A 19,019-nucleotide genomic window follows, 5' to 3' on the forward strand; every position below is an offset into this window, starting at 1 on the left:
CTTTTCTCCGGCTGTACTGAAACACAAACTTTTCTTTAATTCAGAATCCAGACAAGTTCACCATCAACCAGATGTCTAGCCGAGATCAGTGGTTTACTGGAAGCGGGAACTCTCAAACAAAACAGACCACATGGTCTTGCAGATTCCAAAACTTGGTCTGAGTCAAGAATCAGGTGTGTGTGTGTGTGTGTGTGTGTGTGTGTGTGTGTGTGTGTGTGTGTGTGTGTGTGTGTGTGTGTGTGTGTGTGTGTGTGTCTGTGCTATGTACCATTTGGCAGCAAGGAAGGAGGAAGAGAAGTGAGGCCAGCAAGAGGCTATGGAGTATTTCCATCTGAGCGCTTACGGGACATCAACAAACTCTGTTGTAATAACAATGAGCATTATAGCAGGTGTCGATATTATACTTGTGTTGAAGATGCCTGGAAAAAATTGTTGCAAGCTTCCTCCTTAAAATGAAATAGTATTATGTTTGGGAGTGAGAGAGACATTCTGATTGTGGTCTGGTCACAGCATGGAAAGATCAAAAACCATCACACACGCCATTTGAATTAATTTACTCAGGAAGTAGCTCAGGAACTGAAGGCTCAGAGGTTTGACTGTATTAAATCCTAGACAATGGGAACCACAGCAAGAGAAAAGTGTGTGTATCCATTTTACATATACAGTGTATAGCAAGAATATTAGGAAAACCATAATTTGACATAAAAAGCTGGTGCACCTACAAAATGCTGCTCGGCTCATGAAAATGGGTCCGTTGGGTTAAATGTGAATTTAGAAGAATTCCATGGTTGAAACAACTTCATGCTGCTGCAACTTTTTTATTGTTGATTGCATGAAGTGTTTGATCATACTGCTGTCGTATGAGCTCTGATGAGCACCTTGTGTTTTGTTAGACTATTAGTTGCAAGTCAAAATCACCAAAATGAGTAAGACGTGAGGTAATCCTTGGAACGCCATCTTTTTCCTGCCTTTAATTGTGTTATATTGTAAGCAACGTCGTGAGTGCGGAATAAGTCGGTCCAACGCGTTCTGGTTTTTTTTCTTAACTTTAGTCTCCACACCGAATCAGACAAGCCAAACCCATGTCTCTTCATTCTACTGTCTTTCTCCTCCCTCCTTACTTCACACTATAACCTCCAAATGCCTGACCAGCGCCAACTAGTGGCAATATCTGCTATCAGATCATGAACTTAAACAAGATTGTAGACAGCAATTCAATAGTAAACTTACATTTTCACATGCACAATTATGTTTATACCTGTGTTTACATAATGTATTACACCACACAATTGCACACTGCACTTACTTTTCATAATGCACAGTTCAGTGTGTCGTTCAGATCAAGTTTGGACCAACTGTCACCATCTCAGGGTCCTGCCAAGCTACAATTGAGCATTCAACACTTCCTTCGTTCTAGTGGCCCTTCCTTCCATCCCTCTGTCCCCTCAGTCCCATTCCTTTCTTGTTTTGGCCAAAGCAACAGCACAATAACATAAATCACAGGTCTGTTATAGTCAGAATGAGAAAACCAAGCCTTAAAGCTACGAGAGCATTTGCTCTTGCCTCTAAAATACATGCATGCAAACAAACACAAGTCTTGAGCTGTCAGCACAGGGCCCTGAATCCTGCAACAGGTTATTTTATACATATTGACAGACAGGGAGGGACAGACAGGGAGGGACAGACCTGAGGCGTCGTGTGGTCCAGATGGGAGATAGAAGAAAGGATCAAATCATGGAAGAACAGGAAAAGGCAGCTAGCAGAAGGAAGCAAAATATGGGCAAGAACAACAACATGCAGAAATAAGCAAAAGGGCAATTTTTAAAAAGAACTGAGATATTCCAAAAAGGTGCTTCCTGATCTCTGTGCATCAGAGTAGATGAGTAGCAGAGGTAATGCTGACCTCTTTTGATTACAAACTATCATCCAACCAACAAAAGTAACAAATAATAGCCGGGAAAGGTAAACGTTTTTGGTAGAACTGAAGGAGTAGCCGGATCAGCTGCACAAACATTCATGATGTCGCCCTGTTTCCCCTCTTTGGCTTCCCTTTAACTGAGACCAACAGAGAGACTCTGGATATCTTCACCTGAGCCTTGAATCAGAAGTATTCTTCATGCCAATTTTCTTTGAATTAGATATCTTCCAGTCTGAAATAAAATGACCGATTCAAGTTAATATGTTTATGTTGGGGAAAACTAGCCATGCTTTACTTAGTGACAACCTGGGAATTGTTTCTGTCAAAAGTATTAGAGAAATTCTAAGAAACCTCCAGCTGTGAAATAGAGTAATATGCTGACTTTATTGGCGAGCAGGGATGTGCAGGCTGTGCAGTAAAGAAGCTGATATTGTCTGGGAAAAGCCTATTGCAACAACAATTTTTGTAACAGAATCCAGAAACCAGTAATATTAAATGAACGTTAACCTCCATGGCAGAGGTCCCTCTCGCTCTTACCCTCTATTACAACTCGGTCGGCGAAGTAGGTGGGAATGTGACCATGCCGGAGGGGGAGGAGGAACAAGTTCCAGGACTGCCACTTCCTACATGGCGGTTCTCAGGGAAGCAGCAGGGCTGAGAACAGGAAACTCCCCAAAACACATCACAGACAGGCGGAAATGAATATTTAAAGAAATGAAGTGTGTGAATGCCTTTGTGTGTGTATAGGTGTCTGTAGATATGTGTGTGTGTGTGTGTGTGTGTGTGTGTGTGTGTGTGTGTGTGTGTGTGTAAGGAGGAGAGAGAAAGGACAGGAAGAGAATTACATTTTTTTTCTCAACTAGTTATACAGTGGACAGAAGCCAAAACAAGTTATGACTGAAAAGAAAAAGAGGCACAAAGGAAAGAGAGAAAAACAGATGGAGGAATTAAAAGCAAGGAGGAATGGGAGTTTTGCACAGGTGGGATGGACGGATGGGTGGCTGGGTGGATGATGGAAAATCTCTTTGTCCTTCATTCTTCCCCCTTCTTCAAATGACGTGGCAGTGATTTGTGGTGCGTGTCATCTTCTGGTCAATCCCCACACACAGGAGTTCAGTGGCAGATTAAATCCTTCGCCAATTTTATATCTCCCAAGGTCCACCCTCTGTTTTTCATAATGTTTAAAAAGGGAAATGTTTTTTATTGGGAAACCGGTGACATGTGGTATGAACATATGGTAGCCATCACAGCTGGATTAGAACCTGAGGAGGATAAAAGATGCGTAGGATGATGCAAAAGCTGAGGAAGGTGGAGAGGAGAGAAAAGGAGAGGAGGATGGTACGAGAGAGGGAGGGCCGGAAAGGAAAAAAAAATCACAATTTCCAGAAATAGTAAGGACAGGAGGGACTACTTTTGGAAACAGACATAACCTAATGTTATTACTTTACCATAACAGAGTGACTAGGCTAATATGAGGCTTCAGTCTAAGTCAGACTACACAAAGTTGAATATATATATAAGCTTTTTAGTATCATTTTATATCCCTCCATTAGCTCAGCCATCTATACTAAAGAAGACTAACTTTGAAATACACCCGTTTGAATCATCTACAAGGCGTTAAAGCTTTGAATTAGCTTCATCTGCACAGACTATTGACAGTTCACTGACATTGATAACACATCAGAGAGGAATTTTTTAATGGTCAGCAAGGACAGGAGGAGCAACTACAGCACCACTTTTAAAATGCATATGGACACAAGACATACTTTACAAAGGTGAACATATCCTTTAAGATATGTTTGTATTTACTCTTCATTGGAGCACTGTAAACTAAACCACCCCACATGCTCTACTCTTTTGGAGTTCTACCGATGAAGTGCAGCAAATGCAGGTCTTGAATTTTAACAGATCAGTAATGACCCTCGTTCATCAATAATGATGACAATGGTGATATATGCCCTTTGCACACAGTTTCCCACTTTTATGTTTTAATCTAATGCATAAACAGAGTGTGGCTCAAAAACCAGCAAAGTCATTAGTCAACTTAAAAGCCCCTTGAAAAGCTTTTGGGCTCACATGTGCCTTTAACTGAAGTGTTATCTTGTATACAGTTGCATTGACATTATCCAAATCACTACACTGTAGCACACATTGACATATCCCCAAAAAAGCAAAATGGTGGTGTCTGTCTTTCTGCTTTATCCAAAGATACCAAAAGCCAGCAGAGCAAGGCTGATTCCCTCGGTTTCAAGTCTTTATGCTGAGCTAAGCTAACCAGCCACTGGCTGTACATTGAATGGACAAATATTAAAGTGGCATCAATCTTCTCATACAATGCATCTGGAAAGTATTCAAAGCACTGCACTTTTTCATATTTTGTTATGTTATGGCCATATTCCAAAATGGATTAAATTATGTTTTTTCTTCAACATTCTACACACAACACCCCATAATGACAAAGTGAAAAAGGTTTTGGGGACATTTTTGCAAATCTATTAGATATAAAGAACGGAAATATAACATGTACATAAGTATTTGCAGCCTTTGCCGTGACACTCAAAATTGAGCTCAGGTACATCCTGTTCTACTGTTCACGAGTTCATGAGTTTCTACAACTTGATTGGAGTCCACTTGTGCTAAATCCAGTTGATTGGACATGATTTAGAAAGACACACGCCTGTCTATATCAGGCCCCACAGTTGACAGTGCATGTAAGAGCACAAAACAAGCCATGAAGTCCAAGGAATTGTCTGTAGACCTCCAAGACAGACTTGTATTGAGGCACAGATCTAGCAAAGGGTACAGAAAAAATGTCTGCAGCATTGAAGGTCCCAATGAGCACAGTCAGCCTCCATCATCCGGAAATGGAAGAAGTTTGGAACCACGAGGACTCTTCCTAGAGTTGGCCGTCCAGGCAAACTGATCGATCAGGTGAGAAGGGCCTTAGTCAGGGACCAGGAACCCGATTGTCACTCTGACAGAGCTCCAGCGTTGTTCTGTGAAGAGAGGAGAACCTTCCAGAAGGACAACCATCTCTGCAGCCTTCCACGAAGCAGGCCTGTTTGGTAGAGTGGCCAGACGGAAGCCACTCCTCGGTAAAAAGCACATGACAGCCGGCCTGGAGTTTGCCAAAAGGCACCTTAAGGACTCTCAGACCATGAGAAACAAAATTATCTGGTCTGATGAAACAAAGATTGAACTTTTTGGCCTGAATGCCAAGCATCATGTCTCGAGGAAACCAGGCGCTGCTCATCACCTGGCTAATACTCTCCAGTGAAGCATGGTGGTAGTAGTATCGTGCTGTAGGAATGTTTTTCAGCGGGAGGAACTTCGGAGACTAGTCAAGATTAAGGGAAAGATGAATGCAGCAATGTACAGAGACATCCTCGATGAAAATAGTTTTGCAAACATTTCCCCAAAACTTTTTTCACTTTGTCATTATGGGGTGTTGTGTGTAGAATGTTGAGGAAACAAATGAATTTCATCCATTTTGTAATATGGCTGTTATATAACAAAATGTGGAAAAAGTGAAGCGCTGTGAATACTTTCTGGATGCACTGTATACTTCTTGGCAAGAAAGCCATTTTTTTACATATACATCTATATATAGATATGTATCTATCAAACTACTTCTTTTAAGCAAAACTTCAGAGCAATATAATGTTAATATTAATAAAATGTACACGTAAACACAAATAAACCCGTAATGTAAAAGATTCCACTCACAAAATAACTTTGAGGCATAGTCTCTCGTAGTTTTCTTTTATTTAATGGGACTGCTTCAGTCCAGGCTGTTGCAAAAGAAGTCATGGAAACACAACACAGCTTCGCAGGCAGTTTTCAGGAGGTGACAGACTTTAAGCACCTAAAGATCCTGGGACCTCAGGACACCCGGCTGCACTGTGGGTGTCCATAAGGTTTCATAATTAAAGTAGATGCACTCAGAGAATGACTCGCTCTCCAATTACTGTCTGAACACCTCACATAAATTTAGTCTTTATTGAGTTCAGATTACAAGAGGGTCCATGCGTATTTAATACCTTTTTTTCTGCTGTCATTGAGGCATTATGAGGCTAATGCCAATGCCATCGAGGAATTCATGAATGTGGAAAAAGTGGTTTGAGGATTATGCTATTATCCGTTGAAAGAGGTGAACAGCTGCAATAAATAGAAATTCTGTTATTTTCAGTGGGGTTATTGCCCTTTGAAAATTGTCAGAAATTGAAATATGAAGACTACTCTTTTTACGTAAAAGTATGTCTACAATCATACAATTATGTCTGCACGTACGCAAGAAGTGATTGACCCCTGACTTGGTTTCTTGCAGAAGATCAATTGCTTTCCTGAAATCGGGCATAATCTCCTGTAGTCTGCCACTGACATCTCCATAAAAGTGAAGAAAGGGGGAAAAACTAGAAGTCAAAGTAACAGCAATCATTCTAAAAGCCACATCTTTAGATGTATTACTGCTCAGGGAAAAGAGATAAAGGCCTCTAGAGGTGTGTCAGCCAAAGAGCTTGTGAGGCTGCTTTCACTGTTTACGTGACCACCTGTCTTGTGGAAAAACAGAGAAAAAGACCTAACTGTAAATTCAGCAATTTTGTGAAAAAATGCATATCAGGGATAGATAAACTGTCTTATTTAACTTATTGTGGGTTAGCAGATATTAAAAGAAATCTTTGTGGCTTTGGTGTCTGGTTTTACCTTCAACTTCTGAGCTTAATCGTATGTTTGGATCATTTTGTGACTTCCTCCTGTTTCCTTTTCATCTCCTCTTCTTACTCGGCAGCAGACTGCAAACTTCAGTGTTAGTAGCTACTGTTGCTAATAAATACAGACGGCCTTCAGCCTTTATCCAGACGAAGACTCTCAGGAGAATGGCACAAAAACGGACTGGTTGCTTCAATGATGACAACTCACATCATGAAAAACTACAACGTATGCATTGATCTGGTCTCTACTGAGTGAAAATAAATTGTGTTAGGAACCAACTCAATGTGTGCACTGTGGCTTTATAATTTACGTAGTTGAAAGTCGGGCTTCTATGCATCATGAGACCTGCTCTGTGGCAACTTGTGAGTCCCGTCCTGTCCTCGTGTCGAGAGGATGTTGAGAGGTTGAGCAGAATCACATCTAATCTGTCCAAGGACAACCTGCTGGGAAGGTCCCTTCTTAATTTGTCTTCCCGCTGCTCTGAAATTGGCTCTTTGCCATGTTTTAAAGTGAATCTGAACAGTCAAAATGTCTCTCTGTGTCTCTCCTCCATATCTCACTGGCGGTACATGAGGGAGAAGCAAAAGGTACAAAGGACAAAGTTGGTTGCCTTAAAATTTGGCAATGACAATATTGACATGGACAGAGCTACAGTCATTGCTTTGAAGCAAAAAGAAAGCGAGAAAACATTTGATGTTAGAATATTTACTTTTAGCTCAACAATGGGAGGTCTTCTTTGCCTGTTCTGCTCAGTCCATGTGTGCCACTATCAATTTAACAAATACTTCTTTGGTGCAGATTTCAATCAAGTTGTATATGAAATATGAAAAAATCAGTGTATGTTCTCATATCGCAAACCTGTGCACTAACCTTTATGATCAAGCCCCTTGATCCATTCAATAAAATAGTTTTATTACTTTATGTCATATTACAAGCTTTTTGTTTCAATCGTCATGCATGGTCTTCATCAGCAGGTTGAGATTGTTTAGTTTTCATAGTGATGGATGCATTAAATGGGAGTTTACTTTCTGAAAAAGGCCATATACATTATGTGGACCATAGAAACATAAACAGTACGGCGTTGGCAGCAAACTAGAACTATACGGATTAAGAATTATCTAACTATTGTTTACAAAGTCAGGACTTAACATTAAAGCTTAGTTGAGCAATGTTTATCCAAAAGAAAATAATGATATAAGCCCCAGAATTACACCGAAAAATACTGGGCTAAAAACGAGTGTTACCAAGTTGGAGTTACTAATCACAAGTTGCATTGTAGACCTTTAAACATAAATAATTCCCTGTGTATCTCTTTTTCTGATTGTGATGAAACATTTGATACTTAGTTGTACACAGTGGAGATGAGTCATCATCACTTCCTCAAGCAGTTAATTAGTAAGCACATCAGGCGCTCAAGGAGACAGACACAGTCAAGCACCTAATCATAAAGGGAAGGATCACGACACCATTAAATGTGGTTTAATGAACGCTCCTTGATAAAGAATATGTAATTTAAGTAAAAAAAACAAAACAATACAGACAACCTGCAACAAGCTACAGGTTGAATCTGAGGTCGGTGCTGCCATCTGCTGTTGATGTTTTTCAACACGAGATGAAATTCATTCAAATGGGTGAACAGAGGTTTCATTGTCTGTTTCTTGTATGAAAGAATAGAGGCATGTGTGATATATGCATGTGTTTCTGGAAGGAGTATAAGGAAGAATAAACAATAATTGTTTAATATTTTGAATTCAAGAGAAGACCTTAAATACTTGTCTCCACATGTAGAAAATGTACTTGCTTTAAATTGCCATTCTCCCATGTACAAAACACTTTGCACCAGAAAATGGCTGTTTATTTTTATTACTGGAGGCGACATTTTAGATCAATATTGAAATTGAATGCTGCCTTTCGCAGAACAATAATACAGAGTAAAGGGCTCCAGTCTTTTTCTTTTCTCCACACGTTATACTTAAGTAAAAGAACAGAACATAATATCAAAAAGGAAAAGTGCTAAATATGCAGCAATATACATAAATTTGTTTCTCAACTAATGTAAACACCATGTATATCTTCAGTACAATCAAATAATCCTGTTGCCACTTTACTTTTTATGCAGGTATTGTGATCTATTTCACACAAGTGTTTAATATTTCACAGGAAAATAACTTTTGGCATCAAGAAACAATAAGGTCCACCTGCGGGGTTACTCAGTTAAATGGATGCGAGAGATATCAAACAGACTATAACGTCAATTGTAGGCTCTTCTTTGGTTCTTAATGGCAGCTGGCATCCAAACCTTTGCATTACCACAAACTACTGCAAGACAAAAATGTACACTTCCACTCATGCTCCACTTTTCTGGTGTTAAAACTGCTGCTGCATATCTACTGCAGAAATACACACACCCAGAAATCTTCCTGCTGCATCTATAATTATGTTGATTTTCTAAGATGTCCTTTTTACTCCATCACTACAGTAAATTAGCATTGCAAAAAAGGCCAGAAGCTTCACCTGATCCAACCTGAGCGAATTGTCCTTCTTGTCTCATACCATACATTGTTCTACCTAGTTCATTATTCTTCTGTCTTTCTCAGATCTAACACTGATTATTTCTCTCTCCTTAAATAGCCTCCAAGACTGCATTGTTCCCTTTGCGAAGACGTCTTTGGTTTTTTCAACGCCCATTCTCATGCAGCAGAGGAGCCAGGTGTCTGCAATCAACCAATTACTGCCAGACTACTCTATAAGCAGCATTCTTTGTTTTAGTAGGTAGCTGCTATCTTAATGTGAAGGAAGTGCCAAGTACTGGTGAGTCCTGAAAGAACACCGCTGAGTCTTTATTCTTCTGTGAGAGGAACAAGGTTGTTGTTTTTTTTTGCATCGTGCATTATAAGCCAGTTAGCTCTAATGTTTAAACATGACCCCCAACTTCTGTCAACCTTAATTCAAAACACAGCATTTATTTTAGTGAGGCTCTGTAGTTGAATATGCAAATGTATTAATGTGAAATTTCTTTTCCCAACTCAGAATAAAGATGTCTGGACGTGCAAAGAAAGCGGCACCCAAACCAAAATCTCAAGTATCCCGGTCATCTAGAGCGGGGATCACTTTCCCAGTGGGCCGTATCCACAGGCTTCTGAAGAAAGGCCACTATGCTGAGCGTGTTGGCAACGGCGCAGCAGTATACTTTGGCGCTGTCCTGGAGTATCTCTGCGCAGAAATCCTTGAGCTGGCAGGAAATGCCTGTCGTGACAACAAGAAGCATCGCATCGCTCCTCGCCATATCTTGTTGGCAGTGAAAAATGACGAAGAGCTCAACAAACTGCTGGCAGAGGTCACAATCTCTGAGGGTGGTGTCATCCCAAATATCCAGGCAAGCCTTCTCCCGAAGAAGACCAAGGGGCCCAGGGATGACCTTTCAGCAAAAGATGTTCAGTCCCAAGAGTTTTGATGATGTATATTCAAGTTTACTAATTTTATCTATTAAAATGTTACTACTTTTTTTTTTTTAAAGGTTTTCATATTTCTTAAGCAGGGCACTGGAACAAAAAGTCTTTGGAGAAATTGTCCAATGAGTTTTAGGACTTGTGCTTTATTTCCTACTTTGTGTCGCTAAGGGAATTTAATGGGTTTTGAGGACTGTAGAGACATGAAATGCCTGTTGAGTAAGAAACACTGGTCTTACTCTGATGTTTTAACTGTCACTGCTTTCCAGACAGTGCACAAGGTTGATGTAAGTTGACTCAATATTTGTACTTGAAATGTTTGAATGTAGCTCAAAGTTACCCTGTGTCACAACTATCTGGCAGTACAAAATTATTGGTAGCTTTTGAGCAGGCCCGCGTCAACTTTAGGAGAAAAGGCACAGGCCCTCAAATATGTTTAATTGTTAACCTCTGATCCTGGGTGCATAATGGCCATAATACTCTTTATCCCGCTACTTTTAATAAAGTGTATTAAACCTGGAACAAAGGTTCAACCGGCAAGGCAGTTTGACACTACTTTTATCTCTTAAAAGGTTGCCCAAGTTTTGATGTAACTAATTTAAAATCTTTAACATCAGAAAGCTGTAGAACATTTGAAGCCATGTGTCTGCCGCACTCGCTTGAATTTATAAAATGTGAAACCTCGCAGAAGATTGGAAATGACATTTAATGCTACCAAAAACGTGTTTTTATTTTACTCTTGTACCGCGTTCATTGGACACTTCATTGAAAAACTCAAACCGGAAAAACTCAATTCGGCGAGGAATAAATGTCATGTTATACGTGGCGTCGAAATACAATACAATTATGCAATACAAGTAAACTCTGTCCTAACTCCTGTAAACTAAAGCTTCATCTAAAAAACAGTGTTTTTTTTAAGCAACGGTCTTTAACACTGCGTCTGTTGAACGTGTACCCGTGGGTAACGACGTGCTGACGTAAGACGTGTGATCAACAAACAGTTGTTGGACTTCAACAAGCTAGCGAATGGTAACGCTAGACAAAACAGGTTCAGCGTACTTCTCCCGGACAGAGAAACACCTACGAAACCTGTGCGGTCGGAAAATCTTCGTAATCTCGTAATAATCAGCAGCATTTGTTCTGGCAGCTGTAGCTTCGCCGCTGCTCCCGAGCGCAAACGTTAGCTATTGAAAACATGCTCATAACGCGGAGTATGACGCCTGTTTTTTTTCTGGCTGCCGCTGGTCGACGGTTGTGATGCGAGCCGAGCAACACGACAGAGGGTGAGACTCACAGCCGGGAAATATTTTTTTTACTGACCGAAAAGAATGGACTTTTTCGGGGAGAAACAAACGGGCTCACGTAAAGAAGCTGGCACGCGAACGTTCACGGGCCTGGACGTCATTGTTGGGGAACAACTTTAGCAAGCTAGCAAACATTAGCTCGCTCAAATTCATGCAAATTAATTGGTTTGGTGTCGGGCAGTAAGCTCTCTGTGATAAGCGTTATGGAGGCACCCTGAGGAACTTGTTAATATCAATTGACCTGGTCGTCTTGTATGTTGTTGGCAATGTGCTGACGACAGTGAGCATTTCTTCGGTTCCCTCTTGGAGCTGCAGGAAGCGGTTAGCTGACATTAAGTGCTGGTTGCCTGTCTGGGAGATGATAGTGTAACAAAGTTGCCTGGTTTGGCACACAGATAACTGAAACGGTATCTATTTCACATAGGCCTCATATATTTCTTGTTTTCTAATTGGGAGTAAAATTGAACTTTAATTAGCGATTTTTTTAAGGCTGCACCAAAGTCACCTGGTATATGGGGTTTGCGAAAACTATTAATGAATACACCCTAGTACAACTGTAGGTATCATTTACTTATTGCACATTAATATAATTTGGTCAATAACAGACCAGTATACGTTCACATTTACATATAATGTTGTGAAACAAAGGCCGGAGACAGCCTTATCCATGTCGGTTGGTTCCTAGTTACTGTTTAACCTAATGGCTAAGCTGTCTGGCACAGTTACAATCTGAGTTTCACTGGAAATGAAAACATGAATATCCAAGAGCAGTGTCTAGATTTGTGCAATGTCAAGACAAAAAGCAATGTGGGGGACGATCACAACACTACCAATAACACAGAAGGGGTCACCCCCCGGATCTCTGAACTGATGACGGACAGTAACTCAGAAAAACAAAACATTGTTCCCACAGAGGCCTCCGAAACGTACCTGATGCCTCAGCTCACTGACAACCTTCAAGCAGCTGAGGAGGACAACTGTCAGACACAAGACACACTGGAAATTGACGAGGTCAATGGAAATAGAAAGAGCACTGCTCAAGACAACCCCGTAGTTGTGAATCCCACTGACTTGATCTTTTCTAATGATGAGCAGCACAAGGATGATATTGGGGTGGAGAAAATGAAGGAAGACAAGGACACTGTTCCTGCAACGTTTGTTGTGGAAGAAGGAGATGATGGAGGGGACATGGACATAGGTGTGGATCTGAGTCTTGATGAGAGTGGAGTGTTGGAGGCTGAATCAACAAATGACAATTCATTCACAGACAATACTTTAGACTCAGAGTCTAAGGCTCAGGATGTCCCAGCTGGCAGCACGGGAGAAATCCTGTCAGATCCCATCCAAACAAGCAGCACGGAGGCCTCTGCCACAGACCAAGCTGGACTGTACCCTTCTGTGGAAGAGGGAGACGATAAACACAAACCAAGTGGCAAACGGGTGACGTTTCCCTCAGATGAGGATATTATCTCTGGAGCAGTGGAGCCCAAGGATCCCTGGAGACATGGTAATACTGTGTTTTTGTTTCTGCATGCCTGTATGTGTGAATTAATTTCTTTATTGTGCCTGTATGAACATGTTAGTTGAACATGATTCGCCAGGATTCATTCTCATGTCTTGAAACAGCATCTTTGTCAAGCTCCATATCTAATTCAGATTGGGTTAAACATATAATGTGACCTGTCATGGTCTATTATGTGTACTTGGTAAAAATGTGATTTGTGGATGTATGTCGACACTGATCAGGCATTAGAGGTGTGTCGATGTGTAGTGTTTTTCTTTTTCACTTGTCATGGGTTGCATCATACTACAGTGCAATTAGTGCTACACCTTTGCCCTCAAACCTTTTTTCAAACTCAAGTTATTTTCTTACTTCAAATAGTTAAATAAATAACATTATATCTTAGTCTAGTTTTATTTATGCAGCAGCCACAGTACACTCATATTTAAATATATGCCCAGTCCTTTGCTGTATGCCATACTGTGAGTGGATCCCACCACTCCTTGAGGTGTGCCATTTTCATCGATCGGATCCTGTTTGTTCAGTAAGAACATGTCAAAAGGAAGCGTAGGCAGGATATAACACTACCTTTTTGTGTTGACATAAGGAACCTATTCTTTAAAAAAATTTACCAAAATGAAAAGTTACTTATTCATCTTTTTAACCATTGTCCATGTAATAATAAGCTCATATTTACATTAAATGATATATTCTTAAGTTTAAGCTGTTTTAATTTAGCAGTACAGCAGAACAAATGAAATGGATAATAGATTTGTTTATTACATTATTGTTCGTCTGTGCAGAATTATACTGCTTTAGTGTACAGTCGCTTAATGTTGAATTCTTTTTTTGGGGGGGGGATCAACTGGTAAATTAGTAATAATTTAACCAAAACTCACACGCTCCTTCATCTGGTGTAGAGTTGGTCATCATCTCATGAACTGAAGTGCAGTCATAGTGTGACAACTTTGTTTTCGCTCACAGTGCTGTGACGCCAGTCAACATAGTTACACAGTTCATTAAAATCTGAGACGATGCCAAATCAGTTTATTTGGACTAGGCTATGTGCGTCCAACCTTACAGTGCGTTTGTGGTCTGTGAGGTTTCGAGGATAGACCAGTGACAGTTTTGTGGGATATAAAGCCAAGAATGTAGGCCACACCAAAGCAAGGGTCAGTGATGCAAGATATCCAGATGGGGGAGTAGAAAGAAGCAGAACTGTCTCATGCTCAGCTGAAAATGAATTGTTTTATTTACACACCTGCTATTCGTCAGATGGCCAATCAGACACTTACGGCTTCCCCTCATTTGTGCTCACTGCACTGCACAATTCAACCCAGTTAACCAAGATTTTGAGGATATTATTGAACCAACAGTCAAGTATCTAGATGATCTGTGGCTCAGATTATTTTTGACAGCACATTTATGAAGTAGTTTTATTGAAGTTCCAAAGGTCGAACTGATTGTGCAGTTGATATAGAGGCAAACGGACAGTTGATGGCGTTGAAGTTAATCACGTGATATTGTATTCTGTAGATAATGTAGGCAGAGATACGATAATACCATGGTACTTTTATTAGAACAATTTCAACTCCAATCGTTCATTGGAGTGTGTGTGTGTGTGTGTGTGTGTGTGTGTGTGTGTGTGTGTGTGTGTGTGTGTGTGTGTGTGTGTGTGTGTGTGTGTGTGTGTGTGTGTGTGTGTGTGTGAGTGCGGTTAAATAAAGAACAATTTCAAGGTGAACAGAAGAAGAACAACGTTCACGTTACTGGTAATTTTCTATTGTTCAGTATATTGAGGAAAAAGTGTCGCTGCTTTGACGCCTCAGTCTGTGAACTGTTTGAATGGGCTAATGTGTCAAGTAGGGAAAACAGGTAGTCACCCCTTCAGATAATTAGATAAAGATGTTTAATTTTCACAACTATGCCTGATGATTACTATACACTTGGAAATTGTGTCTTGTGCCATGTTTTTAAGATTAGCTGAATTACTCAACCTCTACCAGTGAGTCAAAGGTGATCTCCCAAAACCTTTAGCTTCACCTGCGTATATTTTTCTTTGTCCTGCTTGTTCCGTGTGTGTGTGTGTGTGTGTGTGTGTGTGTGTGTGTGTGTGTGTGTGTGTGTGTGTGTGTGTGTGGCACTGTTTCTGCAGCTAAGTCCAGGAAATTAAATGTATCTGAACCTCCACTCCAAGGCCCTTAAAGCTTAGTTAGGAGCACTGTGCCACAACAGCTCAACGATCTGTCCAGACCCTTTTATCTCTAGATCTAGTGTCAGGTTTGCTGTGTCCCTGTCTTGCACACTTGGACTTCCTGTTAAGAGCAGGGGAAATAATTTGTTTGATGGGTATTGAATGTTTGCAACACAACATATATCTGGTTTAATAGCTGTCACAAAATGAGCCTCTGAACAGAAAGTGCTGTTCAAAATAAACACCTGAGGTTTGAGGGAACAGTGACAGGGGATCAATAGCAGCCATATAGGGTGTCATATTTCCATTCATTCATTGGCTCTTATGTATCCAGAATTTATGTCTCTGGTTTTGTGCCATCATCAAGTGTACAATGTGCAGGCTATACTATACACTCAAAAGACATATTGTACATATTGTAATTTTGACAGTGATAATGTCAATGTCCTCTTGTTCTGAGTTCTGAGAATATTTTTTCTTTCTTTACTCTCCCTGTTGAGACTTGAGGGACGCCCGTTACTTCCCTCCAGGCCTAGGCAAACACTACATCATATCCTGAGATTCCTGAACTTCCCAATGTGCTGCGTTCCTTCCCCTGCTCCCTTCACTTCTCCTCCTATTTTCTTCTCCTCCCGGGCAGGTCAATCAGTCTATGTGCATATTTTTTTAAAGGATTATATCTGCAAAGCACGCTATTACAAAAGCACAAGATCATACTAGACGCATATGCTCAGTAATTTACTTCATCAGAATCAATACAAATGATATTTAATGCAGAGAACTTGTGAGAGTTAAAATGTCAGGTTTTTTTTTTAAATTTATTTTTTTAACAGCAATCAGATAGCACGTTAGAGTACTCTAACGTTGTTATATACCTTTGTGTACAAATATGATAAAGCCTCGTACTTGTAGTGCAGACGATTCCTTCACATTAATGACTGTTTATCCTGCAGGCAGCCAAACTCTTTGGCCTACGTGCAGGTCCGTCTCATGTCATCAGACCCAAGGCCCACTTGGCACCAGGTTATTAGAGGCTCTGTGACCCATGACATGTTATGTGTTGTGGCTGTGGACCAAGTTACATAGTGATAAGCAAAGCTCTTAGTGTACAGAATGGACAAAGGCTTTATAAACCTCAAAGTTAGTTCATTTTGCAGTAGAGTCTTTTGCATACTATTGGAAACAATAACTGCATTTTAGTATTGAATACAACCATTAAGAATAAAAAAGTTAATGACTGGTTTATTTTTTTTAAAGTAATGAATACCACGTTGGAACATTGCAGAGCCATAGAGATGCACCGATTGATCGTCCACCAGTTGAAACCAGTTAATTATAAGCTGAGTTTATGTGACGTCTTATCCTAGAAAAAAAATCTTTCCCCTTTTTTTTATTATTACAGTTGTCTGCGTTTATAAAACAGTAATGATTTATCATTCTGTTCAAATATTTCAGTAGGACTTTCTGGCCTTGTCCAACAGGAATTTTACTGCTCTTATCACTTCTCAAGGAGGCAGGAGGAGGTGAAAAATATTACATACAACTGTGATTTTCTCATGTCACTTTCCATCTGGACGGGCAGCTTTCTCTTTCAGACACAGGCCCAGTTTTTCACATGGGAGATGGTTGAAAATGGATGCTGTTTTTTTTTTTTTTTTTTTTGAGGGGTGGGGGGTTCAACCTAGTTCATCATAACAAGAAAACTGCTGCTGTTTATTCACATTAAAGACATTACGTTATCATTGCCATGTTGTGATTTACTGGAGTTGCTGTGTCTGCAGTATTGTCCAAATATATCTATAAACACAATATTGTCTGAACAATGATTTAAAATTTGGGAGAGTTATTTTTTGTTGTTTTTTTGCAGTATGATCAATAGCTTAAACATTTTGGTTTATCAGTTTTGAGCCGACAGCAGCTCCCTTCTAAAAATGCAAACATTTTTTTCTTTGTGTTTACTCGTTGCTGCCGTCTTGTCATCCTACCTGGCAGCGGCACAATCCCTTCCTTTCTGTCCCACCTCTGACCAGCCAGGCAGCCAAATGTCTTGTGCGAATGACGCTGTTGTCACCATCCACAGCACAGCAGTGTGAAATGGCAGGCAATGGGACTGAAGACCGGCAGAGCGGGGCTATTTCAAACTCTGGCACTTCCATGTTAAGTAGGAGTGGGCAATTTGGTGTTCCGCCCACAACATACTTGCATCTATCTCTGGAAGTTTGCCCACAGGCTGTGTACATTGTGGTCTTGTGAAATCCCAGTCACAATTATATCAAACATTATTACCTTCATGAAGGTATAATTTATAGCAGGGGTGTTGTTTTACTCTGCATATGTTTTAGCTAGGTGTACTGGTACTGGTACTTTTAGCTAGGTGTCATTGTGTTCCTAAAATTCATTTTTCCTCTTTTTCTTTTTAAACAGACAGTCCTTATTTTAAGATTCATCCACGGTGGAGACAATGTTAAAAAAGCACTCATTTTGGTGCAAACAGCACACAGTGTGTAACAAAAGCCAAAACGGACATAAATGGATTATTATTTTTTATCCGATGAAGTATGAATGTACTTGACTTTTCTCCACCCATGCTTATGAAACCCTCAGACTAAAATGGCTTCCGTTAACAGGACAACAAATCACACCCGATATTGGCCTTGAGCTGAAACGCAGTGGATTATTGGACACCTGGCCTCCATTTGTTGCTGAGTGCTCTGCCTCCAATCTTCTTTATTGGAGTACCTTTTTTGAACCGTTTGCTGGGAATAATTTCCTCTTAAAGCATGTAGTCTGTCAACACTGGTTTCTCTGTCAGAGCCTTTCATTTCAGATATTTAACCTGAAAAATTACATCTCAAAGATTAATTTAAGATCACCTTACAGAGAACTCACACGTTCTATCAATTCAGTATTTAGCTTTCCCTCCTCTCAGTATGCTAATCCTTCCAGAGGATTGGTTGTCAGTTGTTGTAGGAGTAGTATTAGCTGCTACATAACAATTTGTTGAAGAATGAACTAGGTCAGTCAACAGGCTGACTATCTTTTCCGACCAAATTTTTCCTCTCTTAGTATGTTCTTATGTAACATAAAATTATTCTGTGCTGCTGTCCATGCAGACTGCATGGACAGCAGTCAGCAGGACTGAGACTGGTACAGTCTTGACCGCTTTCCCAGTCATGGCCAAAGTTTTTCTTAAGCTGTCCACATGCAGATCATGCTGTATCATTTGTAACTAGTAAATCCAGACTGTGCAATGTAAACAGAAGAAATCCAAGACATTATGCAAGTTGTACATTTTCAATTAAATTCTCTCTGGGCTAAGTATTATGGTCATCACATCAGTCTGCCTTTACTCTTCCTCTGCACATGTGCAAACACTCGTCTTTGCTTGTGTCCTCCTTGTTGTTGGAGTGAGAGAAGAAAGAGCATTACTTAAAGACTGTTTTTAGACTTTGGTTTCTTAAGAGAGTAAGAGTGACAAGGCCGAGGAGGATAAACAGACTGTGACAAATAGAAATTGGGTCAGAATTCACTCAAATGCCTTCTCCACAATTGAAGATGCATTGAAGTTTCCTGAACAGTTTTACACAAAGCTAAATGGGACGATTACGAATTTGTGACAAACTGTGACTTTCTTGACATGCGAAATTATCTTTTTAAATTGACAAGCATATTTTTGCTCGGTGACGTGCTCGTTCTTTCTCACTCTTTGAAGATATTAATCCCATGTTTTTACAAGTCTTAAGGTTTTGCTTCAACATCAAGTGCTCTAAAAGAATGTATTAAGAAAATAGTTAGAGCTTACGTGTTTCTTTTAGATGTTTTTCAATAAGTCTGAAAGCAGTGGAAAGGTCTTTTCAGAGGTTTGGAGTTGCCCAACTTCTTTGTGACTTTCCAGAACTAGCTAGCAGGTCATGCTGTTTCTGCATAATCTGCCCAAGTG

The 19,019-nt window shown here is 40.1% G+C and overlaps 2 protein-coding genes across 4 annotated transcripts in view; both read left to right on the forward strand.

The window, feature by feature from the left end:
- Positions 1–9,668: 9,668 nt before the first annotated feature.
- Positions 9,669–10,085, forward strand: LOC137790518 (histone H2A-like). The gene has a single exon (XM_068584835.1). It carries the CDS (start codon positions 9,669–9,671, stop codon positions 10,083–10,085), a length of 417 nt encoding a protein of 138 aa, XP_068440936.1.
- Positions 10,086–11,081: 996 nt separating this feature from the next.
- The window catches only part of ppp1r37 (protein phosphatase 1, regulatory subunit 37), a 36,639-nt gene continuing 28,701 nt past the window's right edge, over positions 11,082–19,019 (forward strand). For 2 of the 3 annotated variants that reach the window (XM_068584603.1, XM_068584604.1), the window contains exon 1: positions 11,082–12,891. In XM_068584603.1, coding sequence (XP_068440704.1) covers positions 12,138–12,891 — 754 coding nt within the window. In that variant the 5' untranslated portion in view covers positions 11,082–12,137. The remainder of the gene's footprint in view (positions 12,892–19,019) is intronic. The other variant, XM_068584605.1, reaches the window with a different exon arrangement.

The sequence above is a fragment of the Clinocottus analis genome, unplaced genomic scaffold, assembly GCF_023055335.1.
Source record: "Clinocottus analis isolate CAN_PGR_092001 unplaced genomic scaffold, fCliAna1.0.p SCAF_2, whole genome shotgun sequence".
Taxonomy (NCBI): domain Eukaryota; kingdom Metazoa; phylum Chordata; class Actinopteri; order Perciformes; family Cottidae; genus Clinocottus; species Clinocottus analis.

What these genes read in the sequence shown, in the direction of transcription:
- LOC137790518 (XM_068584835.1), top strand. Translation starts at nt 9,669, where the DNA reads ATGTCTGGACGTGCAAAGAAAGCGGCACCCAAACCAAAATCTCAAGTA.